At 34.6% G+C, this 19,860-nt stretch overlaps 1 protein-coding gene across 3 annotated transcripts in view; it reads right to left on the reverse strand.

Annotated features, from left to right (window-relative positions):
* Positions 1-19,860, reverse strand: part of ADGRB3 (adhesion G protein-coupled receptor B3) — a 738,657-nt gene that overhangs the window by 387,376 nt on the left and 331,421 nt on the right. For all 3 annotated transcript variants that reach the window (XM_015136642.3, XM_015136644.3, XM_015136641.3), the window contains one exon: positions 4,383-4,577. In XM_015136642.3, coding sequence (XP_014992128.2) covers positions 4,383-4,577 — 195 coding nt within the window. The remainder of the gene's footprint in view (positions 1-4,382; positions 4,578-19,860) is intronic.

The following is a 19,860-nucleotide window of genomic DNA, read 5'->3' on the forward strand; positions in this document are numbered from 1 at the left end:
AATGAGCCCAGAATGGTGCTGAAGTAGTATCTAGTGATCTTAAGCACAACAAAGGTATGCTATACTTTACATAGAAAATAAGTATGTTAGATAAACCTTCTTTAGGCATGAGATAAAGTGCTGTCGGCTATGAGTCCAATGTTAGTGCATCAACAAACATACATTAAATAAGGTGCATTTTAAGTGAAACACACATAAAACAAAGTCATTTTGATTGGTGATGAAAATGTTGTGACCAGATTCTCAAAGGAACTTAATCTTGTATTTCCCTTTGGAGCAATGGTTCAGTATTTGTTAATTCAGAGTTTGCTGTAATGTTATAGACTACACCTATCACAAATAATGAATTGACTATTATCTCTTCTTTATTTCTTTTTTTACAGAAACTAAGAAATAAGGTAGACAAAGATTAAGTAACATGCCTGAAGATACCAAGATAGTTGGACAGGATGAAATTTGATTTTAAATATGTCTGATTAAATTTTATCAAGTCTTAAAGTTTCTGGAGCAAGCAGTGCAAACTCAATCCTCTATTGATAGAGTAAGACTGAGTTGAATTATTTCAGTGGTCAAAAAAAAGTAAACAAACAAGTTTTCTTTTTCTTTTTTTTCCTCTGAATTAGATATTCAGAGCATTTTTCTAATATTTTGTGAACCAATGTAAGTTCCTCAAACATTATTATATTACCTTTAGTTATTCATTTATTGTATCAACAAATATTTGAGTGTCTACATGCTTCAAGTACCAGGGTAAGCCCTAGGGATAAAATAATCTCTCAACAAGCTTAAAAGATATTGCTGAAGGCAGACCTAGCAACAATAATTATGATGTTGTGTATGAAAGTGCTATAGTACGGATGTTTACAAGATTTCAAAAGTCCACAGAAGTAGAAAAAATCTAACCTGCCTGGGATTGGGTGAGAAGACTTTTGAGAACAACAACAACAAAAACGACCTTTAAGCTGGATCTTAAAGAAACATATGTCAGATTAGAAAAGGGAGAGCTACAACACATAGCTTTAATGAATAGTCTTGGAGTTATGGCAGTCCAAAGGTTTGGAAAAGAATATGCTTGAAGGGAAAAGTTTTTGAAATATGTTCTAGTAGTTTTCTAAAATAAAATTATTACTGTGGCTTATCATTCCAAAACATATAAGCACATTTTCATTGTATGAGGTTTTTACAATGTTAACATCTCATAAATCAGGATGGGACTTAAAATGAAAGTCAGATTAGTATTGTCACAGGTATACACACAGCAGCTTTTCTTACTTACAGGGCATAAAATTATGGTGTATATTATAGTTAATATTGTCCAAACCAGGATAAAATATAGTTTTATACTCATATCCAAAGATGGGTACTTTCAGGAAAGAATAAGATCTTAGAGGGAGCTTCACCTTATGACTCAGCGGCTGACCAGGCAAAGCCTCTGCAGCCACCTCTTTAGGGAACAGCTGCATATGCTGCATTCACTTCTCCTCTTAGAGATCTGGTGAGTGACTAGTTGAAAATACTGATAACGTCATAAATTACTTTCTTTGTTTCTTCTCTTTTACTGATCTATTTCAGTTTTGGCATCAACAATAAATAATGGGTATCATATATATGCTTTGATATGGACTTAATCATAATATGCAACAGCTGCCAAAGAGTTAAATGGCTACATGCAGACAGAGTAATGAATGAACGGAAACAGCTTTGCTGGTAGTTAACCCATGTTTCTTATGGAAGTAATTGTGCCCATTTTCATGGAATTCGGTGTTGATTTAGTAACGTGATACTTTTGGGATTTAGCCATGCATTTTTCTGTGAAATAAACAGCAGTGATACTTTTTTACTTTGATAAGTTCTAATTATCTTCACTGGATAATCATGATGGAATAAGGAAAAGCTAAACACTTTTTTGGTTTAAGAAAAATGTAGGGGTTATAGATGTTGTTTCTTCTTTTCTCCATTGTCAATGGCAGCAAATTATTGCTCTTAGTAAAAGAGGACATTAATTCCAAGAACTTAAACTGCAGTGGCTCATGTGATTGTAATGCTGTCCTTCAGTAAGGTGAATAATCTGGGAAAAGATTAACTTCACAATTTTATTAATTTCTTAAGGTGAATACACTGTTCTGATTTGTGAAGTTGTCAAGTTTCATGTTAAAGTAATGAAAGAAGATAACTGTACTAACGTTAAAAAATAGATTTGTTGTGAATTCATTTAGGGGATGATAACAATAATAACTTATATAGTTTGAAATTTTAAGGGTAAACATATAATTCTATGGATTTGTTAGTTAAAATACTTACATAAATCTCTCACATCCTGAATTACTATTATCAAACACAGATAGATAATATAAAAACAAATACAAGAACAAAGTTTCTTAGTGGTATTTAGAAACCCTGCTGAATTAAATTTTTCATGAACAAGTTTTCCCCATAGGCCAAAAAATAAGTTACCTTTTAGAAATAATAATGATAATTAAAAACAGGAGTCATTTTAACCAAAGGACCTCATGTGTTGGGAGGAATCAGAAAGACTTATCAGAGTTGAGCTAGAATTATGACAGGCAGATATGGAAGAGGAAGGAATTTAAGATGAGGAGGGCATTCCAGATCCTCCAAAAGACACCAGTAAAGTTAACGACATAGGAAAATGCAGCTGACATTTGTGAGGCGATGACGAGGATACCAATGGGCTTAGGACTTTGTGTATACTTCCTTTGATGAAGTGGGATGGAAAGAGAGAAACCTATTTCTGACTACACTAAAATGAAACAAGATAACTAGCCAAATTGCTCTATTTAATCAAACCAGCTAACGTCCATGACTAAGCAACTGGTTAATAGAATTGTTCATTGAATTTATGCACACAAATAAGCTGCTCAGTCAAAATATGTTCTAAATATAATCTGGTCATCTTAATTTCTTGAACTTCCACACATAAAAATTTTGAAGCCCTACACTTCTGAGAGTTAGAGATTCTTTCATAGAGTACTTTGCCTAATGTTTCAACTGTGAACAGAGTTTATGAGAATTTTTTTGAAATCACAACCTGTATTTTCTGTCAAAGACTTTAAATGCTATTTTTAATGTACATATTAATAGAAGCATTTCAGAACTACAGGGAAAAGTACTTGGTTATTTTATTAACATTTAAAACTTAGGAAAAAGCCTGTTTCATCTTTATAAGAGAAAAAGCATCTTTGAAATGCTCAAATGATAATAATCTTCCCATCCACTCCAGGAAATGTACTTTTACAATTACAATTTTAAATACGGACAATGGGGATATAATATAGAATTCAGCACCAATAATTCTCATAGCAGTTTCTTTCAGCAGTATATGCATATGATTTTAGCAATATATGTACCCCTATACAAATTAGGGTGTCAGTATTATTTATGAATGATTCCACAATTCCAAAAGCCTTCTTTTCCTCTTTCCCTCAGTAGCTAATTAAAACAAAACAAAACAAAACAAAAAAATCCTGTATTTTCCAAGTGAAATACAAATAAACTTACAAATTTAGAGTAGGCTGAAGGAACACAATACCTAATCTGGGAGTTTTGCCAAACCTTTATTTTAATGAACTTTATGCAGAGATACAGTAAGAACATTATGCTGAAAATGCAGAAATCAACTCAACATTCTTTGTAGGAGGACCTTTTAATCTACACCATAAAAAGAGTTAATCTGAAATGCAAACTGTAGTTGCATTAAAGATGCTTTGCTTGCCATTCAATAAGCTTTGCTTTAATGGCAAAGGCAATACCGACATTGGGTGAGTACTTAAACTTTATTGTGGAAATAAATGACATTGTTCTAAAAGTCTTCCAAGACAAGAAAAATATGCATGAGAAGTTACCGAATTTCTTATTTTCTTAGCTAGAACAATTTTCTATTTGCCTTATATTTTTAGGGAATAGTTTGATAAAATTAAATATGTTTTCCTCCCACTAATAGCAAAATCCTAAACAATCTTTCAACTGTCTTTTTTGCATGTTATAGTTAATGTATTTTCATTATGCTTAATGCACTTTTAATAGTCTCCTATGGCAAGATGGTATATTAAATGTGGGAATAAAAGATCCATGATACCACCTTGAATTTTCTACAGTGCCTTTTATCTGGGGGCTCAAAGCACTTCACGCATGTTCTCATTCAGTATCTCCTTGAGGTGTAATATATGCATTTTATGGGCGAGGACACTGAGGTGGAGAATGACTGAGGGAATTGAGGTCATTTCCAGAGCTCACACTAAGCACAACCTGGATGAGCATTCTCTCCCTTCAGCCTGCCTCCAAGATGGCTGCACTGGCTTCATGGGACCAAACACTGATTGCATCTCCACTAGCCTTTTCCTTCATGAACTTGTCTCTCTTACCTGGACACCATCAGATGCAGGGATGTAACTTGCCCTTTTAAATGTGTCTGTCACATTTCTCAGGATCTCCACAGACATCAGAAGATCGCCTGCATAGAAATTTTTTCTCTGAGTTAAATCCAATAGTGTCTTGGTCACCTGGGACATTCCATCACCTGCCAGCATTCGCTGTCCCTTAGCAAGGTGCTCTTTAATCTGTGATGGTCAAAAGAACAGAGCAAACATCAGAATCTTCATTACCATTTATCTGAATAACTTCAACAAACAACTTTATTTAAAATTGCTCGGTCAACTTAAAATAGCCTTGCAATGCTTGGGAGGATTTGAAAACTGTAAATTGTGTGTATCCCATACTCAGATGGATAAACATCCAGCATGCAAGAATTAATGAGTGTATACTTTTCGTCAGGCTTGACAAACTTGCCATTTCTAGTTAGAACACACAATTCAACACATTCGGGAAAATGTGTATTAATTTAGGTTCTTAATTGGAGTAAAAATCAAAAATACTTTAGCATGTGGTAAACATGGGGGACTGTTTAGTAAGGTGTGATCAGAGATGGGAGATTATAAACACTTCAAAAATAGCCATTTTTACTTACAAGCTGAGCTTATTAACTTTTGCCTTGCCTCTTAAAATGAACAGATTATAGAGCAGCAAAGAAAGTTATTAGCAGTACAATTTTACTTAAAATATCTTTAAACTTTGGAGATTTACTATGACATGATAGAAAACCAGATTGCTTTAGCTTTATTAAAAAAAACCAAAAACCAAAAACCAAAAAACAGCAAAAACAATTAAACTCTCTGCTGGGTCTTCAGCAACAGAATGAACTATTAAAATGCAAAGCTTAAACTAGTTTGATGGCCAGAGAAATGTGCTGCCAATTCTCACATTTGCTTGTTGTATAGTTCAAGGGAGGAAAAATATCTTAAAATGCAAAAGAATAGTAAGGTAAGAGAGGGTAAAGAAAGAGCAAGAATCCATTATACTTTTACTTGTTTACTGAAAGTTTAATCTGTACCTTTTCTTTGCTAAATTTGTTATAAAATTAACTTAAAAAATGAAATAATAATGAACAGGCCAGAGAAACGTTAAAGTACATTAATTGTAATTATCAATTTCCCATCAAGAACTGTACCAACAAATCTTTTAAAGTAGGGCAATCAATCTGAACTAATCAAAAAAGTATAAATTTTCTAAGTATTATATTTCAAAAAGTGTTGAAATCTCAGATATTTTCCTTTTCTTTTTCTGTAAAGATGTCTAAAACAATTTTGGTAAAATAAAATTTTCAGAGACATACTTTATTTCCATTGTGTTATGCTAAAAGTCATAACATATTTAGGTACTTTACTTTTCCCTATTTTCTTCTTTCATTTCCTTTCATCTCTCTTTGGTAGCTGCCATCAACCATAGACTAAAACCCAAATGATTGACACGGCATCAGTAATCCAGCTCTTGCCTATCTCTATAGTGTCAATGCTAATTGCTTGGTAATGGAGTGGTATTCACGTATTTATTCATGAAAGAGACACAGCACTGGCCAATAAGAAGGACATGAACCCTCAAAGTAGAAGCCAGCTGGTTTCTACTTTGTACCAGGCTGTACCACCAGGCTGAACTCCAGTCCTGCTTCTAAACTACTGGTAATTATTTGTAATTTTCTGTTCAGGTCATGTGTTTCATGACTTCAGATTTTTGCAATAGATATCCTACCCTCTTTTCTTCCATGGTCTCTTGTTTAAAAACCACTCATATTTAGTTCTTGTTCTTCTAAATAACTAAACAGAGTTAATCAAAGCCTTCTCTTGTTATCTCTTAAACAGACATGACTTTTATCACAGAGAATGGTAATTATTTGCTTAAATATTTTTCTGTCCCAATAGTCTTTCTGACACTTGAGGGTAGGCTCCCTGCCTTATTCACAGTCTTAGCAAACAGCACAGCAAAATTTTGTTGCAGTGAATTCAGTTGTTATGCCCTAAGTACACCTTTGTGGTGCAATACAATGGAATGGACTTTAGAGCCAGGGGTGCCTAGGTTTGTGTTTCAACTTTGCAGCTTATTATCCATGTAATTGAGTTCATTGGAGACTCAGTTTACCATGTCTCCTCTAAGATTTGAAAAATGGATCTATATATTAAAAATGTTTTAAAAGTAATTTTCTTAACACAATTAAACCCACACAAGCCTAAGATAATTAGCAGAAGCTAGAGCATACAGGAAAGCATATTGCTCTCCCACGGTCTGTGTGCCCTACATGCTCTAGTTCCTGTGGACTTCTTCCCCCTTCCCCGGCATTTGCTGTGTTTTAGTGGCACTTGTCTTTTTGCTCTTCCTCAATAACATTAGGTACATGCATATCTCAGGGCCCTTGTCTTGCTTTTTTCTTTCTTTTTTTTTTTTTTTTGGCGGGAGTGGGGTCGGGGCGGGTGTGGGTGGTGGGGACCTTGAATAGTCTTTCCACAAGCATTCATATACTTTTTGTCACCTTCTCAGAAAGGTCTTACCTGACTTCCTACCTAAAATGGAATCCTTGTCATTCTCAGTCATCTCGTCAGACTTCATCGTGCTCAACCTTACCTGCCATTGTGCCATCTATGTCTTGGTTTATTCATTTTTCTTCCTGTGCCATTAAGATATTAATGTAAGCCTTCTGAAGGAGGAGGTTTTGTTTATTATTTTATTCCCATTATCTAGAAGTTTATTCAATATACTGAATGAATGAGTCAAAGGAATGAATGGGTTAATGAATCAACATCCATCTATGCTTACATTGTTAGGTCATAGGATTAAGTTAGGCACACTTGAAAGACGTAACTCACTCATGGACATAGTCCATAGGAAACACTGGTAACAAATAGCATGAGACAAACACACTACATAACTTAAAGAGGTAGTGCTGCTTTTGAGCTGAAAAATGTCTGGTGCTCTAGCTGCACTTGTCCTTTTGCTCTTCCTCAATGACATTAGGTACAGGCATGTCTCAGGATATACATGAAGTATGAGGAAGGTTTTGAAGAGAAATGAAGCTAATAGAGTCTAACCTAAAAAAAGTCATAAAATTCAGTCCTCAGTTTTGTGCTGGCAATGCAAATCACAGCTGTGATACTCAAAGCTGCAGAAGATTAAATTGTTCTCCATTAGGAATAGAATGTAGCAATGGTTGCCACGGTAAATAATTAATGTCTGACTGCCTCAAATCGGCCCTTTCTCTATTATTTTGGCAACCCATACCTGTGCCTGTGAGGGATTTAACCTGTACAGATCTAATGTATGCTTCTCCTCAAACAAAAACATCACAACATAGAATTGAATCTTGAGAAATAAAACATTTAGACATGCTTTCTGTTTGCATTAAAAATAGTTACAGAAGGTACTGGATGGCTCAACTAATATGAAAGCCAGTCTGTCACGTCTAGGTCAGCATCAAATCTGGCCCAAGTCAGTAGTAAATTAACGTCATTACCATCTGACAGCTGCTTAGAAGGCTTATGTAGAATGAGTTGTTGTCAGTCCAGCTCTTAGCAAACAGGTGCCCAGATGACAACACCAGCTCTAACAATTGACACTGATTAGCATCCTTCCTGGCATTGTCGGTGAAAAGCACTCGGGACAAATACCTTGTAATATTTTCACACACTGGTGAGACTATTCATTGCCTTTATACAGGGTATAAAGAATGTTTGAATAAGATACGTTTCTGTCCAGAATGTATTTAGTTGAAAGACAATTTCCTAGTTCTTGATCTTCTATCCACAACACATACGTACTGTGAAGAGCTCTCTCTCTCTCTCTTTTTTTTTTTCCTTATGTCTACCCTTTCACCACCTATTTCCTAGAATGACATGTCCAAGTTTATCTGCTAGATTGTTTTCCATTTTTTCTTTCTGGATTATGAAGTTGAGAATCAATGGGTTTGCTCATCTTACCTCTTCTCTGTTTCAAACTGTCCTTTATTTGCATTCTACTTCTCCTCCTTTGTTGTTGTCTCTATGGTTTAATTATACGGTTATTCCTAAGATTTTGAATCCCATCCAATCCCTTCTTCAATATTTCTCTCTCTCAAAAAAAAAAAAATGGCCTGATATCATACATCTTATTTAAATACCAACTTCTCTTATTGCTACTTCCTTTCAACTACTGTCTTCTCCCTAGTTCTCTTCAAAATCAATATCAGAGGTACAAAATTTGGTTTGAGCCCAACAACTTTTTAAGTTGTAAATTAAAATTTCCCGTTACCTACAAAGTATGCTTTCTGGAAATCTTGCTAGCATGTCATGTTTATGCAGCAGTTGTAATAATAAAATCTAGATTTAAATTGTGGTTCTACTACGTATTACAAAGAACCACTGGAAAAATTATTTAACTCTCTCCTAGGATGATTTATATGTAAAAAGGAGAAAATAATCACATTGTTATTATGATGGGTTAATGTAAAAATAGAGGTTAAAGGTGGACATTCAATGACTGTTTCTTCTTCTCCCAAATTCAAGATCCAGTTTCTCTAAATACTAGCTTATGCAGTGTTTCTCTTCTCCCTCCTTTTCCTGTAGACACGAGATGGATCCTGGTATAGGTCTTCAGTACTTAACTTCCAGAAGGTTAATTCTTTCTTCAACTGAATCTAATTGGCTATTTATTCTATTCATTAATTTCAATGACAATATTTCACTTATAGAAGTTCTGTTTAAAGTTTTTCATATTCTTTAATTACTTAACTGTGATTTCTGTTCATTCACATCTTAATGATTTTAAACAATATATTATAGTTTTTAAAATATTTTCTATTCTTTTAAATTTCTTGTTTTGCTAAGTCTCTTGATTCCTGCATTTGCTGATTCTTCCTCATAATGTTTTGCTTTGTGATATTTATAATTATTGTAAACTTATATTCAGTGGGATATATTTATCTTTTGGGAGCCCCAAGTGCCTGGTTTGTGAAACAGTTGTTAGAGATGCTTTTGAGTGCATTTCTCTGGGAGTGGAACCTTCAGGCAGTTCATTGGTCCTGAATCAATTTATGCAAATTTTCATGTTAATTCCATCTGTTCTTGGTTCAGACTAGGAGTTTCCATTTCTGAAAGGCAATTTATTTCCTCTTCTCCAAGAAACTCTGTATGAATTACAAATTTCTTAGACATATTGCAGGCCTGAGAATGCATAAGGTTTTTCTACTTCATGAGGCTAGAGCAGCAATACAGTGCCTGGTCATTGCTGGAGGCTTGGAAGGGCATCACTGCTTGTGTGAGAAGTGTTGTTAGCATCCTCACGAAGGCTTTAGGACCTCGGCTCCTAGCACCCAGGGCTTGTGTATGATCTAACATTCCAGTAGCTTTTTCCTATGGTTCTGGCTTTGATATCCTCCTGTGTTAATTTCCAATACCACAGGATTCCTAGGTCTTTTTTTGAGAGAAGCTATAAGTCAATATTTGAAAATATATACTTCCTATAGTTTATGCAGAAGTCATTATGATCTATAATGGTCAGCTTGGTTCACCCCACTGCTTTATTATGACTACTACAGGTACCCTAGTAACAATCTGTTTAAACTTCTCACCATTTCACCCTGCAATAATCATGGATTCTGTCTTTGCTCCCCGACTCATGCTATTCTATTACTTTAAATGCTCTCCCAAAATCCGCTCCTTAAATTGTTCTCTCTCTTTTCTCCTTCATGAATTCTTTTCGGATAACTGCAGTCATGATATGATCTCTATTTTCAGGCTCACAGAAGTAATCTTGCATATCTCATATCACTATAGTGTTTGTCCTGTTATCCATTCCACTAGAACATAAACTCTTAAAGAGCCTGTAGTTTCTTCTTCATCTTTGTTTCCCCTATAATCTCTAAAACACTATGTGACACACAAAAGTACCTGTTCAAAGGGCTTGCTGAATTGAACTAAAACTACAGGAGGATTTTTTTACTTTCAGCAACTATAATCCACAAATGTTGGCAAGGTAAAAGCAAGAGTCCATAATTATTCAAAACAAAGAAATACATAATAATTGGAGAACTTTTACATTTCCTGACAGAATTGTCTTGTAAACTATATCCAATTAATATAAGTAGGCAAATGAATTCAGAAATTTTAGAAATCTAAGTTATATACTTGCTACCTTTAGAAAATGATAACAACAATAATATATCATTCTGACTATATGGCAAGCATGAGAATACATGTTTTAAAGGGGTACCTCACTTGAGCTTTAAAACAATCCTTGGAGGTGCCATAATGATTCACATTTACAGAAGAAGGAGTGGAGACTTAGTAAGGTTAACTGCATTCTCCAGGATTGCATAGCTCCTAAGTAGTGACTATGGAGATCTGAGCCCAGGCAGTCTGATCCGTAGTCCATGTGCTTAGCTAATACTATAAGCTTCACTCAGGTTTTATATGGTGCTTTCATTAGAAATTATCAAAATACTTATTTTGACAATATTTAAGTGTATTAATATGTTTAATATGTTCAGAATATTTAAAAATCATTATCAACCACGTTTATGTTAAGGAGAAATTCAATATTTTTCCTATGAAGAAACAAAAGACATGAAGCAACTCACTGGATTCTTGAGGTATTGAAAATTATTTGAGTAGTAGTTGTTATTTTGGAATATAATGTGTAAGCATTTCTAAAGCCATTTACCAATACCTATAGAAGATTTTGTAGGTAGATTTACTCAAGTAGAGGTTGAATAAAAACCTAAGGATACCTTAAAGACTCCATGTCCTTTGGGTAGCATGTTTTGATTATTGCAATTTAATCATGGAAATAATTAAGAAAGTTTTTTTTTAATTTGCATATTTCCTTTTAAAATTATAATTATCAGCAATTATGCTTGCTCACATTGCAACACTGTGAGCATCACTGCTCCAAAGAACAAGTCTTAAAAGTTTCTGTGTCATTCATATTTACTACTATTGAGAAGATCAACGGTGAAAGGGGGAAAAATGAATCTAAAAATAGTTGCTCTTCAGAGTTCTAGATTAAGCCTCCTTGTTCTTTATATAGAGAGATGTGGAGAGGGTCACGGTTTAAAGAGTAGGTGTGTTTCTGAAATAACCTTATTCTTTTCTTTTCAAGCCTCCCACTGCCAGCCACAGTTGCCGCTATTGTGTGAATCTTAAAAAAAGGTTTATCATAGTTGCTCTGTGCAAATGACACATTTTAAACATCATATATTTATATATTATTTTCAGCATCAACTCCTCCAGTCCATCTGTAAGGTGTATTAAAGGCTTTCGCAGTTCTAAGTGGCTCCAATTAAAATATAATTATACATAGAGCTTTCTCATAAAGCAACAATCTAACTATAAATTTTTTAATTTTGTTCATAATCTGTCATATCCTAAGACCAAAGTCACTCATTGGACAATGGTATTTGATTATTTACAAATCTACCTGAAGTCTCCATGAAATATAGAGATTATTCTATATGAAAAAGAAGATATACCCTTAGTTCTGGTAAATGAATATTTCTTAATTTTCCCTATGTTTGATATGAAGAGTTTGTGTTCATCTCAGGGTTGCCCTAAAGTGAAAAGATCAAGTCTGAAAATAAAATCATTGTCTGGAGACAATATGATAGGGCAGATTTGGTCCAGAATTTCACTGCATAAATCATATATGTATCACACAGAACTCAGAATTGTGGGTTGAACAGCATTTGGCCAAAAGTGCTTTGCATATCCCAGTTTCTTGTCTGAGGAATCTCTGAAGTAAGAGATTGGACGGCATGGATTTGAGAACTGTATATTATTGTTATGGGAATAAACTGAGCCATGGAGAAAACTGAGTCTGGTATTTACTGTGCATATTTTCCTGTAAAACCTGAAGCTTCCAAAAGAATGAGAGCATAGTAAATTTGCCTACCCAATATAAATAATGGATAGCTTTAATTTCAGAGTTTTTGGCTAGAATTTGACAAAACTGCAATCCTGAGCAAAGGACATATGTAGGTGAGACTTCTTGTCTAAACATCAAACAAATCTAGATGTTCTCATAAATATTTTGAGCCAGCAGATGGAACTAGAGCATGCTCTATGAGCTTAAAACAGTATAGTGGCCACAAACTGGCGCCCAAGCTTTTAGGAACCTCCCCCAATCTGAAGCAGAGCACTAAGTAACATGATGTTTCTCTATGGGTTTCTCAATTCTATTTCCATTACTTGACTTTTCTGGTTCTAGGGATTGTATATCAGTCAGAACAGGATAGATTATGCTGTGCTAACTACTTCAAAATCTCAGTACCTGAAAGCAACAAAGGAATATTTATCACACTGCATATGCAACCCACATCATCAGGGAGGCTCTGTTTATTATAGTCCTTCAAGGGCTTGAGATGATGGAGGATAAAAGACCTTGCAATGGCAATGAATGACACTCTCAGGCCTGACACGGCAATAGTCACCTCCATGCACAACCAATTGACCAGAACTAGCCACACAGGTAACTAACATCAAGGGGGTGAGGAAGTACAATCCTCCCATATGCCCAGAAAAGGAAAATCAGGTATCATCTAATATGATATGTTTTGTGATGGTATAATGCTAACTAATTGTCATTTTACTTCTTTGCCTCTCTCTAGTGCCAGTGGATTCATTCATCAAAATATTAACGCTGGATAAAACCTACCACAGTGCTTCTCAAACTTTAATGTGCAGTGAATTACAAAGAGCACTTTTCAAAGTTGCTGATTCTGATAAAGTAGGTCTGGGGAAGAGTCTGAGATGCTACATTTCTAACAAGCTCTCAGGTGCTGCTGATACCTCTGGTCCTCAGAAAACCTTCTGAATAGCAAGCCTTTAACAAATGCCTTCCCTGCACCTGCATTCAAGTAGCTCAACTTTGTTGCAGAAAAATCATAACCAAACTGACAGCTATACTCTAAATTCTGTATTTCAGACTTCAGGTTGTATGCAATGCAGCCTGCTAATCCTATTATATTTCTCTAATGGGCTTATTTTCAACCTTCTGGAAATTACTGTTTTATACCTTTTCATCTCTCTTGAAAAGACACACGTTTCCTCCTAAATCCTCACTCTTAGCTAATGATCCTGCCTCATACTAAATGGAGAAAAAAGAATCCATCAGATGAAAACCCCATAATCTCTCCCACACAAAACCCACTAAGCTCTTTTCACTGTATTCATCTTTCCCATCTGCTTTCCTCTGGTTATAATGGAGAAAGTATCTTTTCTCCTACCAAAGTCAATTTTTTGACATTTGCTATGGCTAACATTTCTTTTTGCCTTGTTGGGTATTCTTGAATTGTTCATGTTTCTCTTCTAAATTTTTACTGGATAATTTCTTTTAACATATAAAAATGTTATAATATTTCTCATTTAAAACAAAACAAAATAATACGAAACCCTTTTTTGGCCTTACATATCCTCCTAACTACTACCCTATTCTTCTGCTCTCATTCATTATCAAAATTTAGAAAGGGATGAATACACAACCTTTTTTACTTCCTAATCTCCTGTTCTTTGTGTTGATGACTTCCAAAATTATTTCCTGTCCAGAAATTAGAATCTGAGTTTCCGACTCCCATACCCAATTACATTCTCCAGATTTAATAGAAACAACCTTTGACAACCCGCAACCTCATCTGTCCCAAATTATTCCTCGTGGTCCTGCCTTCCCTGCCTCAGAAAAATGACATTATAACCAGCCAAATGTGATTACTAACCTTAATAAAGGACACCATCATCTCTCGTCTGGATTACTGCAGCAGGTTTCAAAGCTTCCAGTCCTGCCACCCTATGGTCTATCCCCCATAGAAACCTCATATGACCCTCTTTAATTAGATTTAATCAAACCATCCCTCTTCTCAATGCATTGCCATTGCACTTATTATTAAATCCAAACTCCTAGCAAAGGCCTTAAGGCACAGCTCTCCAGCCTCATCTCATGATACTCTCTTTCTGCTTACTATCTCTGGCCAGTAGATCTTTTTGCTTTCTTAAAGACCTCAAGGTATTTCCAAATGTCATTTTCACTACATGGAATGTGCTGTCATTTCCTGACATAGTCATTCTCTCCACCCTTTACACGTTCATCTCATGCATTCATCTCATCTTTCAGGTCACAGTATTAAATGTTATTTCTAAGAAGAAATAGAGAGACCTTACTGTTTGTTTGTTTGTTTGTTTGTTTTTTATCTGAAATCATTTCCAAACATTATTCTGTATGTTGGCACCCTGCTAATTTCCTTTAACATATAAAAATTTGAAGTTATTTTTAATCTCATCTCCTGTCTATTTATATTTATATTGAATTTATTGTGTATTACATTCAAGTTGCTTCCCCAGGTCCTTTAGCTCTACTTGGCACATAGTTAAAGGTCAATGATTATTTGTATAATGAATTAATGGGTAGATGAATGGACAAATGATTGAATAACACAGTATAGTTTCTTTTGTAATTTTTTTCCCATTGGTATTAGTCTGAATATACTTCTCTATATAATTATATTCGATTACCATTACACTATACAATTATATATACTATATATATATATATAATATACTATACAATTATATTCCAGCCTATAAATAAGTTTCACTTAAAAAAGTTTCAGACGAGATCGGGCCTACTCAGTGTTCGTATGGCCGTAGACACTTCAAAAAGTTTCAATGCCTAAAACTGACTCTAACATTTATCCTCCAAGTCACACTAAAAGCATACTTTGGGAGAAGCTTAACACTCTCCTTGGCTTTTGTTGATATAATCAGTAATAAGTTATAAGGTTAAAAATAGAAAAAATAGTATATCTATTAGAGATATTTCATATATATACATATATGTATGTATATCTATATGTATGTATATCTATACTATAGTATATCTAGATATACTAAAAAATAGTATATCTATTAGATATATTTCTCATATATACATATATGAAATGTACATATGAAATATACATATATGTATATATATGAAATATCTCTAATATACTATTTTTTCTATTTTTAACCTTATAACTTATTACTGATTATATCAACAAAAGCCAAGGAGAGTTTGTATATGTATATGTTTGTATATTTATGTATATGTACATGAGAGATATATATATATCTCATAGGCTTCCTTAAAATTTCAAAGGGAACACAATCATATGTGACTAAAGATTATTTTTCTTTTTTATAATACAATTTAAATCTACTGGTTTGGGATAATGTCTCACTTATGTAAGACTAGTGTTTTTTGCCATTGCAACTAGAAAAACTCACATAAATTACAAAAATGACACTTTCAAGGACATGAGAGAGCTCTGTAAGTAGTGAGAATGAGACGAACTAAATTGCCAGAAAGTAGAGATCTTTTCTGAGGTAAGCCAAATATGTCATTCATTTTTTTTCTCTCTTGTGAAAGTTTGTTAATTCTGGGTAAGAACTGAGGGTCAAGCATGGGTCAGGCAGATTACCTCTAGGGTAGAAAGAGAAATTAATGTAATTTGGTTGGCCAGAGATGGAAAAATACAGTGAAAATTTCAGGGGCCCTAAAAATCCTGCTCAGATTTTTTTTTTTTTCCCCCCTCAAGAGACATTCGCTGAGCTTTTGAGCTGTGTAAAAAGCTGAGGAGATAGGATGAAAAATTATTAAATGCAGAACTGCAATTTTCCCTTTCCTTTAAGAGCTTTGGGAACTAAGGGAAGAGTCCAGAGTTAAGCACCCAGTTGGCCTCACCCTCAAGACAGTTGACAGATTTGAAGTTGCTTGGGCAGAAAGTTAGAACGTGGAAGTAGCAATTACTGAAGGCTGAGCTGAATCTCCCTCGGTCTCTCAGAGCTGACAGGATGGGCACATGTAGGCTCTAGAAACATCATGGAGAAAGGTAGCCTAAGCAGATGTAGTCTTATTAAAAGTGCAAAATAGCCCTGACCCAGATCAATTTCTGACTGAATTAAAGTATCAACTCCTCATTGTATTTGAATAGCTAAGGAAAGGAAGGATATTTTCTGGGATACATTAGCCAGTATGATTTGAAGACCATATGTTTATTTTATGCAATGTCTGACATTCAATAAAATATTACTGGATATGAAAAGTGGCCAGGAGATACGACAGACAAAAAGCAAAGCAAAGTAGACTCACAGATTATGCAGATGTTACAGTTATAAATGTACTTTGGGAGGCTGAGGCAGGCGGATCACGAGGTCAGGAGTTCCAGACCAGCCTGGCCAACATGATGAAACCCCATTTCTACTTAAAATACAAAAATTAGCTGGACGTGGTGGTGGGTGCCTGTAATCCCAGCTACTCAGGAGGCTGAGGCAGGAGAATCGCTTGAACCCTGGAGGCAGAGGTTGCAGTGAGCCGAGATCACAGCATTGTGCTCCAGCCTGGGTAACACAGCGAAACTCTGTCTAAAATAAATAAATAAATAAATTACAAAATAGACATTGTCCATTCTTTGGAGAGTCCCAAAAGTGTTCCGATATTAAAAACAGAAACAAAGTGTATTCTAGACTAGGAGTCAGTAAACTATAGCCTGCAGGCCAAATCCAACCCATTGCCTGTTTTTGTATAAAGTTTTGCTGAAACACAGCCATGCCCATTTGTTTATTTATTGTCTGTAGCTGTGCTCTTGTACTACAAAGCAGAGTTGAATAGCTGCAACAGAAGCCATATGGCATGTAAAGTCTAAAATATTGACTATCTTGTTCTTATAGAAACAGTTCACCAGCCCTGTTCTAGTCTTATAATACAATACATAAAGTTACTACAATTGAAAGCTTTCTTACAGGCATAATGGAAAACTCATTAGGAATCTGTGAAATAGGTTGTAAACTCTGACATATGAATTGCTTAGAAAAGAAAGATTTAAATAACACCTCCCTTCCAAGTTTGTTTGTTTCCCATCAGTGTCAATAAATGTTAGCTATTATTATTTGCTGAAAACACAGGGAACACATAATTTTATTCAGGACCACATGTTAAAAACTCCATAACTGTGGAGCTGAACTCAGATCTCAAAACTCTAACAGGTGGTTTCAAATAAAATAAAGAGGCTTCTGCCCATTTTAGAGAAAGCAATGTCCTTTAATTTTCCTTGTTATTGTTGGGTTCTGCAATGATTGTTTGAATTCCTAAATGAGTACTCACAACATTTTGGAGTGTGGCGACAATAATTAAAAGGCAGTCAAATGCTATGTCTTGAGTACTAAGAACAAAGTTGTCCACGTGATTTCATGAGAGGACTATGTAGTTAGAAATACATGTATATGGATGCAAAATCAATGTAATAATTAGTAATAATAATAACTCACAGTTACCGAATGTGTACTACGGTCTGGTAACAATCCTGTTCAATTTGTCTGGAGTGACTTCCTTATTGATTCAGGGTTAAGAACTTCCACGTGATCATAATGTTGTCAGGATTAAGAACTACTGATTTAGGTGCTCCCGGCTTTCCATTACTTGCCATGTTCCTGCCTTATTTTATTACATAGAACTTGCAGAACAGGTAACTCCTGTCTCGCAGGCTTACTCACCCTCACCTAATTGGTTAATACTTGAAAATTAAAACCATCTGCTAGTTCCTATGACCAGCTGAACCTCGGCATTCATTTATTGGTTTCTTAATTGCTCATTAAAGAAACAGTGAGACTAGCATGCTTTTTAGCTCAATACATACTTGTTGTAAACAAGACCTATGATGGTATTGTTTTGTTTTCTTCCCCCAAATAAGCTGCAGTAATAAAATGTGTTATTGTCTTTTAGGCAATGTGCTGAGCATTTGTGCAATGAGATGGTGACCAAAAAAGTGTGATATGTGAGGAGTTTTGTTGCATTAACTTGAGAAAAAAGGAATGCAAATATTCACCTTTCTGTCTCTTTCTCTCTCTTTGTCTCAGTTTCTTTATCTCTCTTGGTCTCTCTGTCTCTCTTGGTCTCTCTGTCTCTCTGTAGTTCCAGCTATCTGTTCTAATAAACTACCCATAAGAGTAGAGGAAAATAAGAGGAATAAAGTCCTTAAACAGGATTCAAGCTCTTTAATATCTGTAAAATATGTTAGGTAAAGATGACTAAATAATCACTCCAACATTTGTATTTGTTTGTTTAATGAAGATTTGAATCATAGAAACAGAGTTTTAAGGAATAATAACCTAACACGGCACATTTATACCGAATTCTTCATATTTTCCGATGGAAGAGCTTCCATTAGAGTAGTATCTTTAGCCTTTCTCCATCTTCATCACTCACTCATCTCCAGGGAAGGAGGGGTGATATACCTGTCCAATACATTTAGGAGAAAGCATTGGTATGCTTGGACCACCCCCCTTTGCTTTAGATTTGTCTACCTACAGGGGCATACATTCTGCCAGTTACACACAGCTTGTCTCCCCAGGTGTCTGTTTGTATGTATGTAAAAGAGAGGAAGAGGAGGAAGAGGAAAAAAGAGAGAGAGAAGAGAATGTCGCCTGTGATTGTTCGCATACACCAAAGACAAAATAAGTCTATTTGTTCAAGTGTAGGCTGGCCCACTGGACCACAATATTTAGCCATGTTCTCCAAATAGCTTTATAAGTAATAAGAAACGATATTGTTAACTTATTTGACACCTGTGCCTATTTTTCAAGAGTTTTGCAATTATGTTTGCTTTGTCTGGTATACAATTCAAAACATACTCCACAGTATGAAATGAAACATTAACATATTAAAAATTTAAAATTTCCAAGAATCTCACTACATTTAGCACTTTGTTCTTATATTCTCAATTTTATTTAATTGGGTATGTGTAGTTGTGTCTTGTCTTTTAAAAAACAACAACAAACATATTGACATCATTATGCAATGGCTGAATAATTTCATAAAGTGATTTCACCAATCACTACACATTTCTAGATATTTCGGGGCTAGAAAAATTGCACATGAAGGCTAATACTCGTTACTTTCATGTGGTTAATATGCATAAACATTAAGTCTGGTGTATCACCTTCTCAGAACTCTCCAGCTACCAGTATCCTTCTACGGATAAGAAAAGTAGCAAAGTCATATTTTACTCAAAAATCTATGAAATATTTATTAATAGTATACGCTTAGTATTGTGTTAGGAACTATAGCAATGGAGGTTTGCAAAAAAAGAAAAAAAAAGGTTCTTGACCTCAAATAATTCAAACCAAATGTCCAACATGACAGATTAGTGATTTTGTATCTTAAACTTATTAATGGCCCTTTTGCTTACCTCATCTGATTTATAATTGAGAGTTCATAGAACATACACAACTAATATTTATTAATGATAAAATTTCATTTCAAATTTAGGTGATTGCTATATATTTATAAAGTAGGTATACACATATATTGTAATCTATGTTTCAAATAGTTGGAAAACATAGATCTACCTATTTTTAATATTTTTCTACAGTAGATTATAATTAATTATTATTGAATGAAATTTTTGAATATAGAGGGGTAAGACAATGAAATCTCTTAAGGATTAAATGTTGAAATGAT

This window comes from Macaca mulatta, chromosome 4, assembly GCF_049350105.2.
Source record: "Macaca mulatta isolate MMU2019108-1 chromosome 4, T2T-MMU8v2.0, whole genome shotgun sequence".
Lineage (NCBI taxonomy): Eukaryota > Metazoa > Chordata > Mammalia > Primates > Cercopithecidae > Macaca > Macaca mulatta.